The sequence below is a fragment of the Thunnus thynnus genome, chromosome 9 (assembly GCF_963924715.1).
Source record: "Thunnus thynnus chromosome 9, fThuThy2.1, whole genome shotgun sequence".
Lineage (NCBI taxonomy): Eukaryota > Metazoa > Chordata > Actinopteri > Scombriformes > Scombridae > Thunnus > Thunnus thynnus.
Window position 1 is genome coordinate 22,808,256 of NC_089525.1, and position 12,778 is coordinate 22,821,033.

The following is a 12,778-nucleotide window of genomic DNA, read 5'->3' on the forward strand; positions in this document are numbered from 1 at the left end:
ATGGAAATGTAGAGATGGCAAGCTCCCAGACAGAAGACTAGTTACTTCTTCTTTGTACAGGAAGCAGCATGATTTATTTCTGCAAATTAACCTAGGGACAAACAGATAAAAAAAAATCCAATACAGTTTGTGCAGAATGTACATTCAGCCAGCATAAGAACAAAAATATTAAGACATTTTACCCTTTAGTTGTGTGGGGAGAGGGGACATTCAGGCCAACAGATGTTTGCTGAAGGCAGCTGTGTGTAGGTGTATATGTATTTGTTCCTGGGTATCATGTCACATTGCCATTAGAGGAGACGTAATCATTTCTGATTAAAGGCCTGGTGAGGATACTTGGCCTTGTGTTGACAAGTGCTTGTACACCACCCAAGGGTGTGATCACCTTGGCTAGAGCTGAAAGTTAGGAGGACATTATAGGTTTTACTGCCATTAATGTAGCAGTGGCAACACAGTCTGTTCAACGTGAGGAAGAGAGAGAGAGGTGGGTGCTGAAAAAAGGAGAGTTATCTTTCAGGTTTGTGAGAGCTAGGCCAATCATCTTTTCTGGCCTTTCATGCTACAGGCTTATATAGATATATAAATAGAACCAACCATAAGATTCTGCCTTATTCTGACACATCAAAGCCCTATATATGCAGCTTATACCACTTTGCTTTGCCTTGAGCCATTAGTGCCCAGTAACCTCAAATCCACTTTGTAACTTACACTATAAGTGAAAAGCAAGACTAAGACAGCAAATCAGAACGCATTACCATAGCTGCATTAAGATAGTGGCTTTCATTAGGTGAACGGCTTTTTAACATGAAAACGGAGATGGTATGTGACTAACAGTCATTGCTCCATCTTTCCAAGATATTCCAGACATTCTGCCTCATGAATATCACTTTTATTGCACCTTGAATGCTATGTCAATTATGTTTTGAGGCCTCCTACTGTAGCTGTAGCTGGCGGAAGAAGAGAATACCATTTCATTATCTTAGGAAAGCATTGGCATTCCCCTTGCTTGTTATAGGAGGATGTTTGAATGAAAGTGAATTCTCCTCATGAACAAGATAAGTGTATTTTAGCGGTGTTGTTTTTCAGGCGGGCAGTACGGCTAGGGTATAACATCTTGAATAATTGATGTCTTTGTAACTCAGGCCCTAAAGGGTCCCAGTAGGCATCAGTATATTTCAGATGTGTGAGGAATTCTGCGTTGTTGTTGCATGTGGCATGCATTTTTAATGTACCTATAATCTGGCAGCTGTGAGACAGAGTACAACCCTCAAAAAAGATCATGCAAACAGTGTATGTGTGAGCAAAATAATTATTGACTTATCCTTTACTAAACTGCATATTCACTTAAAAAATAATCTCATGTACATATTCCATTATGTTACAATGTATACATTCTTGGTGGTGGTGCGGCCACATGCATGGCGGAGGGTACTGGAAAGATTACATATATTAATCAGCTCAGTGTGTGTAAGCACATACAGTATCTCTCACTGTCACAGGCAGATATGCTCCTCATGTCCCCCTATTATTCTGTAACCTTCAAGCAATCGCGACAACACTACTGTAGCAGTGGTGTGTGTGTGTGTATGTGACCTTTACTGTGACAAACAAGATGGCAGAGGGTAGCTGGTAGCTGGACAGATGGGCAGAGGGACATTACATCACCACAATCTTCCAAGTTTCATTTTCCCCCTCTCTGAGTCTCATTAGCCAAGGTTTCGGATATTTCTGACTCAAAGATTATATACATGTGGTAACAAGATCCCAGACAAAAAATGAGGTTAAGCAGGAGGAAGGGGAGGGGGATCTCTGCAGTAATGATGACAAGAATAAGAATATTTAACAGCTTGTGCAGTGGTGTACTTGAATTTATCCAATAATTTGAAATTAACAGTAAACAGCCTTGTGTCTTTGAAATGCATGTAGTAAATACAAAGTAACAAGAAATGTTAAATGCATTCTCCCTCTCATATTCAGTAAGTAATACATCTGGAGCTGGTTGCACCAGCTGTTTATAAGTTCAAACTAAGCCTAGTTATAACGCAAGAGTTCACATATTGGAGATTTACACGTCACTAGAGATGGATTGTTAAAATATTTACACCTACTAACCTACTAACTGCCAGTAGTTAAAAGTGGTAATATAATGATAAGGTTGACATATCTGACCAGAGACTTCACATATCACAGAAAAGAAAAACACACTAAACCTCATATTACAAAATTTTATGCCAATTAAGTTAGACAAAATTACCAAATAACAACGTTAGCTTAGCATAATTGGATATTTCCCTCTCTCTGTAAACTGCATAAGTAGCTACTGCTAATTTTTAAGCACACATATTTCTCCAGGTATGGAAATAGAAATAAAACAAAGTCAGACCTACATTCACAAAGGATTGACAGTGAAGTTTATTTTTATCTTTTTGCCCATAAAACTCTTATTTTTGGAGTGCTGAGGTATCTCGTGACACGTTTTGTCATAATGCAGTGGTGATAAGCAATTTTTACTAGGTTTTATGAGTGTTTGACACGTCTTAGATATTTGATATTGGTAGCATCTCATTCCCTTCTTTCACAAGTGGATATCATTTTGAAAATGAAGGATCCAGTAGTGAAATGCATGTCAAAACAGTGAGACACATCATATGCCAAAATGTGTCTGCGATAATATGCGAGAAGCATGGAAAGATGAGCAAACAGCGGAAAAATTCATATTCTAATCCATTCAAAATAACGTGAGATGAAGTAAAAGAAGGTTGACACATTTCTTATTATTTCTCTTCATTTAAATACCCTCTCCCATCTCTATATCTCCACTGTTCTCTTTTCACAGTTGGTTACACCATGAATGACTTGATCTTTGAGTGGCTGTCTGAGAACCCTGTTCAGGTGGCTGATGATCTCACCCTCCCCCAGTTTGTGCTGAAAGAGGAGAAGGATTTGGGCTACTGCACTAAATATTACAACACAGGTACATAATGAATTCATTTTTAAGTGTTGAATTTGCTTAAATTCTGAACTGAAACAGTGATTCGACTGATTTCTTCTCCAGAGGCATGTAAAATTAGTTATGTATGACTGTGCGACAGTCGTTTGAAAAATACATTAATCTTTGTGGGGAGTTATCCTACAAATTGCTGCTTCTTTTACCAAATTCTAATGTCACTACATTTTACTCTGCTAAACAGTGTTATTCTAAAAAACCAAAAACATGTACTATGTCATGTGCCTGCAGGTAAATTCACCTGCATTGAGGTGAAGTTTCACCTGGAACGTCAAATGGGCTACTACTTGATCCAGATGTACATCCCTTCCCTCCTCATCGTCATTCTCTCATGGGTGTCTTTCTGGATAAACATGGACGCTGCACCAGCCAGAGTGGGCCTGGGCATCACCACTGTCCTGACGATGACCACGCAGAGCTCTGGTTCCAGAGCCTCACTGCCTAAGGTGAGTCTGGAGACTAGTGACTGACCAAAATGTGTGATAGTTTGTACAAAGTGGCAGGTGGACAGAGATACAGGGGATGACTGCAAAAATTTTGAACTCCTGCATGTTTTTAATGTAGAACCTGATGTTTAAAAAACCTGATGTCAAGCTATTTCTGACATGTCTTGCTTATGTCTGGAAATCAATGGAGCACAGACAAACAAAGGTTTATTGCTACTGAGCTTGAAATATTGGTTACTGAAACCAATGAACATATTTTTAACTGTAATCATACTCTTCTTCCTGCAAGTAGTAAGTATGTGTGAGAGGAAATAGCATTACATGTTATCAGCTCAACACAAGTGTCAGGGATTAAATGAAAAAAAAAATCTAATAACTATGGCCAAAAAACGAAACTTCTCTGACATTTTGCTCTGACATATCCCCCTAAAAGTAATAGATGATTTAGAAATAGTATTTCCTTTCATACTTTATATTTCCAGCTGACAAGGCTAACTCAAATGCTCCATGAAACAAGTGTCAGTGCATCAAAGTCTGAGCACCGGAAAGGATATACGGGTCATGCCCTCCAAATTCTGCCAAAAGAGATGTTTAAAAGAGAAGCTCTGGAATGCGACAACCTGTTAGGGCATATTCGGTTATGAAATGCTGACTTTGCATGAGACTAATTTAGGACAAAGCTAATTAGTGAGGACACTTGCATGTGAAAGACGTGCAGGGCAGGGCACAAAGTGTACCTGGGGAGAAAACACAGTCAGAGGAGAGACAGAGACTCTATTATATCATCACAAAAGCAAATACTTGTTTTGGATTGACCAGCGGATGTCCAATAAAAATGTGTTTTAGGATACCTTGATGATAGTTCTGGTCAACTGCCGTTCCAAATCAGTGCGCAAGGTATATTAGACAGCAGGTAACCATAGCAACAGTACCGCTGCCTCGTGCTTTGTTACCAGTTAACTCTCACTGATTGATTTATATGGGGAGACAGTGCATTTTTGGGTGCATGTGGACCCTCCAAAAATCCCTGAAAAGCCAAAAATCAACAATGAATTGATCCTATTAACAAGTATTGCTGTGTAACCGAAACACATCCATGATCCACTCTGTTGCTCTGGGTTACATGCTGCCTCATTACAATTAACATATGCACTGAAGTCTGTTTTGACTTACTCGTGTATACAGTACACCAGTATATCAAATGTGTATTAATGTGCAACTGAAAACAGCCCCCAACTACATTTACTATATTTAAGAGTATAACTCTTTTCTTCGTCTTTAATCATGTAGCCATGATGATAAAAGCTTTTTAACTTTTGTACTTTATTGCAGTAGTATGTCTTGAATTTTGTGGGAAAGCCATTCTCTCTCTTTTAGTCTGCATTTTGTGTTAAGCAACCAGTCAAAAGTCAAAATATAAGCCTGCCCTGCTTCACAGTACATAAATACTGCTTGTGTGCAAAATTGAATGCAATCCAACACTGTCCTACCGAACCATAAACTGTTTTAAATAGTGAGGCTATATTGAAATGCATACATTCAAAATAAACTGCAGCCAATGTTGCTGTCTTCTTATGATGGGAGAGGGCCAATTAAGAGTTTCATACACTATACAATGATGAGTTATGAAAGGACAGCCAAGAACAAATCTGCATAGTCTGTTATAAACTACACTGAGAGGAAGAAGATTAGTTTTGGATGCAGTCTGGTATACAACATCAGCATAATCCAATATTGGTAAAATGAGTTGTGATGATTAAAACATGGCTGAGGTGATTCCAGTGCACACAAGGGGGGTAAGATTTTGTACTCTGATGGCGTGTCATTTCCTGTTTTTAGTTTTGTTTTTCACTTCTCTGTATGTATCTGTAACAGTCAACAAACTGCTGCTCAATTGAGTGAAATTTCCACGCAACGCTTTGCTCACTGGGCGTTGCTGATGTGCTGTGACATATCCTCTCTCATGAACAACTTGGCCAGGGCTCACCCCAAGTCTTGGCCGTGACCTGTCTCATGGCTATGTGTCAACTGCCCACATCCCACTGACTCATTACAATTCTAGGCCACCCTAAAGATGTGTGTCATTACATGCCAGTGCTGAGGAATGGGTAGATTGTGAACAACCCACAGATTATCCATCAGCCTCATTGATTGGCTATTGATGACTCTGTGACCTTGTCTGTTCACAGGTGTCCTATGTGAAGGCGATCGACATTTGGATGGCGGTGTGCCTTCTGTTTGTGTTCGCTGCCCTGCTGGAGTACGCGGCAGTTAACTTTGTCTCAAGGCAACACAAGGAGTTCATCAGGCTGAGGAAAAAGCAACGGCAGCAAAGAATAGTGAGTATAAATCACACGCACACATACATATTCACAGGCTAAAGCATGTGTCCACAAGATAAAACACACATACACACTGACATATTGTGTCACACATTGTAGCAGTTTCTAAAAAGTAAGCACCAGGAACACACACAAACATACACACACACGTCCCTGTCAGCCCCTATAACATGACTTATGCCTCTTGTTATTGTGGGACGTTGTATATTCAGGAACTGACAACATCAACACGCTACAGCTGGCTGTCATACTACATGAGGAAGATCTGCTCATTTCAGTTCAGCTTGTTTCCATGGCGAGCACTGACCTGTGAAGAACCTTTGTGATCCTTTCCCTCTGTCACTCCATTTGACACAGAGCAACAGCCTTGCTACCAGCCCTGTGGCACTGGGATACCATAACCCTGCATTCACACTGCATCCACCCCGGTTGATACATTGGTGTATATTCTGACCTGTTGTGGGCAATGTGAGAGACTTTGACTGCCTTTTTCGCCGCTGTTTTGAAAAGATTCCTTGTAATATTGATATATCTTTAAAGTTTTCTTCTGTACCACATTCTAGTGAGTTTAAAATCTTAGTTAAATTAAATATTCATCACATATTCATGACTAAGCAAGCATTAATCGAAGTTAAAGTTTGGAAAGAAATATCCTGAGGTAGTTTTTATTAAGACTTATCACTCAAAAACTCAGCTATTCTGTTTCATCAGGACTGTGTGGGAGTGGTTTGATCAGATTTGATTGACTGTGTTGGCAACATAAGCCAACAACCCCGCAGCTGTCATCACTGTTTGATTCCAGTACTGCTAAATCTTGATGGGTGCACATGAAGTAGATCACATAACCTTTTTCCAACTGAGCACTGCCCACTTCAGAGCAGTGAGAAGAGCACAGACAAAACAGCACAGACAGAAATCTCATGTTAAATAACCAAAGGTATCCTAATTTTGACAGTGTCCATGCAAGACTGCATCACTGATAGCAAGAAGCTGATTGGGAGAATCAATGTGAAAAATGTGTTCAAGGCCTAAATAAAAGTTTAGTCTTAATACATAAACTTTACTCATATTAATAAATAATCTTTTATAAATCAATAATACACCATTTGTAAGAACAGTGTGCCAGGTTATGACAAATATCTTTGCCTTTATCTCCTCCTCCAGCATAACTTGCTTTGTTTTTTGTTATCTCTTGAAATGTATGATAAGAAACCTCAAATGGAGAGTTTGGCCACTGGCTTTCTGGAAGGAAAACAACACCCCCCCCACCCCCCCACCCAAACACACACACACTATTCATGAATGACTTACTAACATTTAGAACTGCAGACGTGATTGCATATTGTAGTGCGAGACCAATTACCTTTTATTAATAACTTTCTCAGTTTCCAATAAGCCATTAAGTCTGCAGTTATGTAAACCACACATTATCAAAGGGTAACGGGTTTCTCATTTGCTACTATGCAATCAAGTCTGCAGTTGTGAATGTTATGATGTTAATATTACACAGATTTTCAGCTGTCCAGATTGTCTGTGTCTCTTTTCCGTAATGTAACTGGTCAAAGTGTCCATCGGCAGCATCTTCCTGATGAATTAAAGAGCAAATTAAAAAGACAAAGCAAGTTATGCTGAAAGAGGGATAAACACCAGCTTATTAATAGCTTATCACTGTTCTATTAATCCCTAATATACAATTTATTAATATCAGTGATCATTAGCTACAAATTATAAGTTCTTTGGTCCCCTTTCTTAAAATGTTGATATCATTTGTCATCCAAACATACATCCCCTAAATTGGATGCATAAATGTTGAACTGGTATCATCAAGGCAAACAGCTTGTAAGTGGTCGAATAAAAGTGCTTACAGAGTGGCGCAAGACCTTTTGTGACATAATGAGGTTACTCTCAAGAGAAACAGATGGGACCATCTTGAATATCCCATTAAACAACTCACAGACTGGGCAGCATCCCATACTCATGGCAAAGTTCCCTGTGAAGGAAGAAGAGTCCAGCAGATTTACTGGGCAGTCTGCCCTCCTGCATCCAAAGAGGAGAGAGAAAATGATGGCCTTTAAGAGAGAAGGACTTCCCCCTGTCTACATCAGTTGCACAATTACTCCCACTGAGGAGTTTGAGGTCGCAAACTATCCATCTGAGAGGTATTGACACATGACCCGATGTTGTACCAGAGAGTGGTTGGGAATCTGATGAGTGTACAAATCCCAGACTGACCAGGCTTAATCAATACACTTTCCCAGCCTTGTGTTTGACTGAGAAAACACCAGAGATATCAAACAACTATAGTACAGTATGTCCACACACCCTTCAAAACTACAAAAATAAAGAAGCAGATCTGCGCTTCCATTTATAGTTTTTACAAAAATAACTTGAATTGGCTCCTTGAGGATTCTTTTAGTCTTCAAAGCCTGTTCCCTAAACTTACAGCTGCAGATGATGTCCTGTACTCACAATGCCACTTTAATTAAAAGCTGAAAACGTCTGCTTGAGTTTGTTGATTTGAAGTTTGTGTCTTTAATCACTTTATTTTTGGAATGGCACAGGTTGTTTTTTTATTTAAATGAAGCAGAAGGAATTCTTGTTCCCAGCAAAACATCCAAAAACAAATTATAAATGAAAGGCTGATGAATCTCTCTTACAAAAACTTTCAAATCAGACTCACCTGTCGTCACTTGTTGTCTTGTTTTACATCAAACTATTAAATAAAAAGGAACAGTAACTACTATTTCAATTTGTCTACCTTCCTTTCCAATGGAGGTGTTTGCCAGTCAGCCTGGGAGTGTTGAGTCGCTGCGGAAAGCAAATGACATCCCTGGTAACAACTCAACCTACAGGAATCTGAATCAGCACTGCAGCGCCTGTGCCAGGGTAAAAACTGAACCCTGTGTCAACCCTGACCTTCAATCCCAATTTCTGTCCATGCCTCCAGCCTCCCAAATTGATTGTGTCATGCAACTTTCACCTCAAACTTGAATTTTTCCTGGCATCTTTGGTTGTGGGTTGTGCTGGCCTCACCCTGTCACTATAGCCCTCCCTTTTTGACCTTCCTTATCCTAACATTTCTGATTTGGAGTGCTTTCCCCTTTTCCCAATGTATAACCTATTTTCAGGGATTATTTTATGCTTAGACATTTCTCCCTCTTGTGCTCTCCTTGTGGACAAATTTTGAATCTCCTTATCATTTAGAACGTTCTCCAAGAAAGTACACTTTACTAAAGATATAGCAATATTTTAGTTTGTTTAGGAAATACTTTAACATTTTGGAAAATACACTTATTTGCTTTCTTGCAAAGCGTTGTGTGTACGGTATATGAAGCTGCAGCTAGCAGCCAATTAGCTTAGCTCAGCATGAAGACTGGACACAGGTGGAAAGGTCTAGCCCGGCTCTTTCTGAAGATAACAAAATCCACCTACTAGCACCTCTAAAGCTCATTAATTAACAAGTTATATCTCATTTGTCTGAATCATACAAAAGCCATAGTGTAAAAACAAAATGTGCTACCTTTGCATACAGCCAGGCTAGCCGTTTCCCCTTGTTCACAGTCTTAATGCTAAGCTAAGCTAAGCTAATAGACAAGACTTTTATTAAACAGATAAATGGTATTGATCTTCTAACCTAACTCAGCAAGAAAGCAAATAAGTGTATTTTCTCAAACTACTCCTTTACATTGATCAGTTTTTTTTTTTAGTTTTGAGCTATCAACCAAAACAGATTTCCAAACCTCCATTTCCACTGTAGCTTTGTTCTCCACAGAGCACAATGTGATAATCAGAGAAGTATCAGCTGATCTTTATGCCAACAAATCACAAAGTGCATAGCTACTGCTGAGAGCACAGAGCAGAGACGATGAGCACCTATTATCTTTGAAGAAACGCACCATTAGACTTTAGCACATGATGTACTGTATCGTTTAGGAAGGTGTAGGAGGGATAATTAAACTGTGCTAGAAGAGCTACAACTCCCTATCCCCTGTTGTATGGTGCAGTTTTTCATAGGGGCAACAGATAGTTAGTTCTTGTAAAGTTACTTATAACCAGGCAAGAAAAAGGAAGTTAACAATAAGAAGTTAGCAGCTTAGTCTTTGTCTTTCTAAACAAGAGTGGCGATCAGATGTAAGGAACGTTTTTAAAGGACTAAATGAATATACTGTGCAAGAGAAATTTAACAATAAGCGCCAGAGACAAGTGGAGACAGGTGTGAAATACATTAGTAGCACTGGACCTTTGACAGGAGCTGGTAGTGTCTCACTGCCAAGTCTGTCCAGCAGTGAAATGCGGACTTCGGCAGAGTACCAGAGCGCTGGCAGGGTCAGTGAGAGAGAAAGAGAGGAAGAGGGACGCAGGGATCAGAGCTTTCAGGACACTTCACACTGACTACTAATCATCCAATTTAGATCCCACATCTTCACTTTCCCTCACTAAAGTGAATCTCTCAAAGTGTCAGAGGGCTGTCAGAGTTAAGCTGCATGTCTATTAATATTTTCTTCAGAGGGCGGGAACAGTGTCTTATTCACTGTAAAAAGGAAAAAAAAAAAAGTGCCCCGCCATTCATCAAAGCATAACGCTAAGATTTTTCGAGGGGTGGGATTGAGATCAAGACTTTTTATTAATAGACATTTTGAAAGGTCTATCATTCTGCAGTTTTGAAAAGAGATAGAAAGGAGAGATGGAGGTTAATTTCTTGATTAATTTTAAATTATAATTCCTTTTTTTTTCTCCTAATGAAGATGCCCTCTGATTCCCCCCTTTGTGTCAGAGAAACTTCAAAAACCTTAACTGATTAAAGAAAGTTTATCCGAGGTTAGTGTCTGCCCCAATTTGTTCCTCTCATGTATAACCATTACTGTCACAGTGGTAAGCATCCATTACTCTGAAAAATACACACACAAAGCGATGTTTGAAAATCCCAGGAGGTTGATTAACAACACTCATGGTGTTCTGAAGGTATTTTCAAAATCAAAGACTTTTGTAACAATCTGGATGATAACATATTCAGTTTGCCGTCCAATAAAAAGATTTTTTTGCAACTATATTTCCTAATCCAAACAAAGATGGTGGCTGTAAATGACATACTGTATGTTTCTGCTTAATTGTGAACTAATGTTTTAAAAATGTATTATCAGTTATATTTATCTGTATTGATGTTACTTTCTATTATTTATATTTACATATACATGAAAAAGGTCATATTTTTCTTGTGTTGTACATGTGTCATGTCCTTGCTTGAGCTTGAGAAACGGGTCAAAAGTCTTTTTTGTCATGCAGCAGATGGAACATTTTTTCACCTTGATGGTTAGAGGATTTTGGATATACCGTCAGAACACAGTTAAGTGTTGTTAAATGACCTTCTGGGTTTTTAAAATATTGCCAGGTATTTATATTTTAGAGAAATGGATGCTTAACTCTGTGACTTGAAAATAAAGGTAATATATAAGTGGCACAAACTGGAGCTAGTGCACGTTTTACACAATGACTGACAAATCATCTATAGTATTTACAAAAGCTTTATCCCTGAAGTCAAAATGTTAATTTTTCAAGGGTGGGCCACGCTTCTTTTTCTCCTGCGGATGTTCTCACTCTGTTGCTCTTTTGTGCTGCTACACCCCAAACGCATTCGGGAATCAGCCACTGTGTGGAAATGTAAAAAGCTGTGAGCTAATTCTTGTTGACAGCGAGAGGCCAATCTGTTTTCCCTATGCTTGACTCCACAGGAGGAGGAACTGGTGAGAGAGAGCCGTGGTTTTTACTTCCGGGGTTACGGACTGGGTCACTGCCTGCAGACCAAGGATGGTACAGCTGTAGAAGGGCCCACCGTCTTCCACCCCCCACCTCCAGTTACCATGTATGACGGCGAGATACTTCACAAGCGTTTTGTGGATCGGGCCAAGCGCATTGACACCATATCCAGAGCTGTCTTTCCCTTGAGCTTCCTCATATTCAACATCTTCTACTGGGTCACCTATAAAGTGCTGCGACATGAAGACATCCATGCAAATTTGTAAAATGCTCTCTGCCGACTCCAGTTGCTGTATTTTATTTTATTTTATTTTTTTCTCAGAACCAAAACTGCCTGTCAGATCTACATTACCATGAGGAAATGTGTCAAGAGGCATATCTGCTTCTTAAAAACCATTGCTAAAACTTTGTGCTCAGGTGCGTCTTCAGGATCTCAGACAAGGAGTGATTAAGCCAAAAGACAAGGTTAAGCTGCGTGGATTCAGGCTGATGTTGTTGCTGTTTTTCGATTGCTCTCTGGTATCTGTCTTGGTTTGATTCGTTCGGATTACAACAGAGACAATACACTGCTGGTACTTGTGGGTTAATGACGTTTTGTTGCAATGATGGCTAAAAGCAAGAGTTTTAACATTATGGAAGAGAGAAGTCGATGTTGATCCTGGCTGGATGAGACATACTGACTTGAATTTTGACACTATTTAACATCTTTGAATGAATGTTTTTGAAAATTCAAAAGATAATGGATTTTTTTACACCTTTAGATTATCAAATAGGTACAAATGGGTGTGTGGGGGGGTGGCGGGTGGGTGAGGAAACAGTCTTTGATATTTATGAATATTCAATAAGTGGTGATAATTGAATTTAGCTACTTGAAATGAGAGATTATATATAACAGTGTATAAAATGTATATAAACAAAGCTGTTCATTAAACTGCACAAAGCACAAATATGTATTTCCTTTTGTCTAAATTTAAATAAATTGTTATTCTGCCAGGAAAACACAAATGATTTTGCTTCTCTTTAATCTGAGATTTGGTTTGAAAAAGGATACGAAGTCTCACACAGCCACAGATTAACTGTATCACACACACACAATTACTTTTCTGTTGCTTTCTTTCGTTCTTTAATAGACTCCATCAGCTCCAAATCCCAGAAGGAAAAGGACGAAACCTTAAAATGAAGGTGCAAATCGAATTTTACAATAATGCAATTTGTAAATGCTGCAGATG

The 12,778-nt window shown here is 39.1% G+C and overlaps 1 protein-coding gene across 2 annotated transcripts in view; it reads left to right on the forward strand.

The window, feature by feature from the left end:
* The window catches only part of glra4a (glycine receptor, alpha 4a), a 56,962-nt gene extending 44,408 nt beyond the window's left edge, over window positions 1-12,554 (forward strand). The window contains exons 6-10 of one of the 2 annotated variants that reach the window (XM_067599733.1): window positions 2,837-2,974; window positions 3,239-3,453; window positions 5,643-5,792; window positions 8,571-8,681; window positions 11,525-12,554. In XM_067599733.1, coding sequence (XP_067455834.1) covers window positions 2,837-2,974; window positions 3,239-3,453; window positions 5,643-5,792; window positions 8,571-8,681; window positions 11,525-11,815 — 905 coding nt within the window. In that variant the 3' untranslated portion in view covers window positions 11,816-12,554. The remainder of the gene's footprint in view (window positions 1-2,836; window positions 2,975-3,238; window positions 3,454-5,642; window positions 5,793-8,570; window positions 8,682-11,524) is intronic. The other variant, XM_067599734.1, reaches the window with a different exon arrangement.
* The last annotated feature ends 224 nt before the right edge of the window (window positions 12,555-12,778 follow it).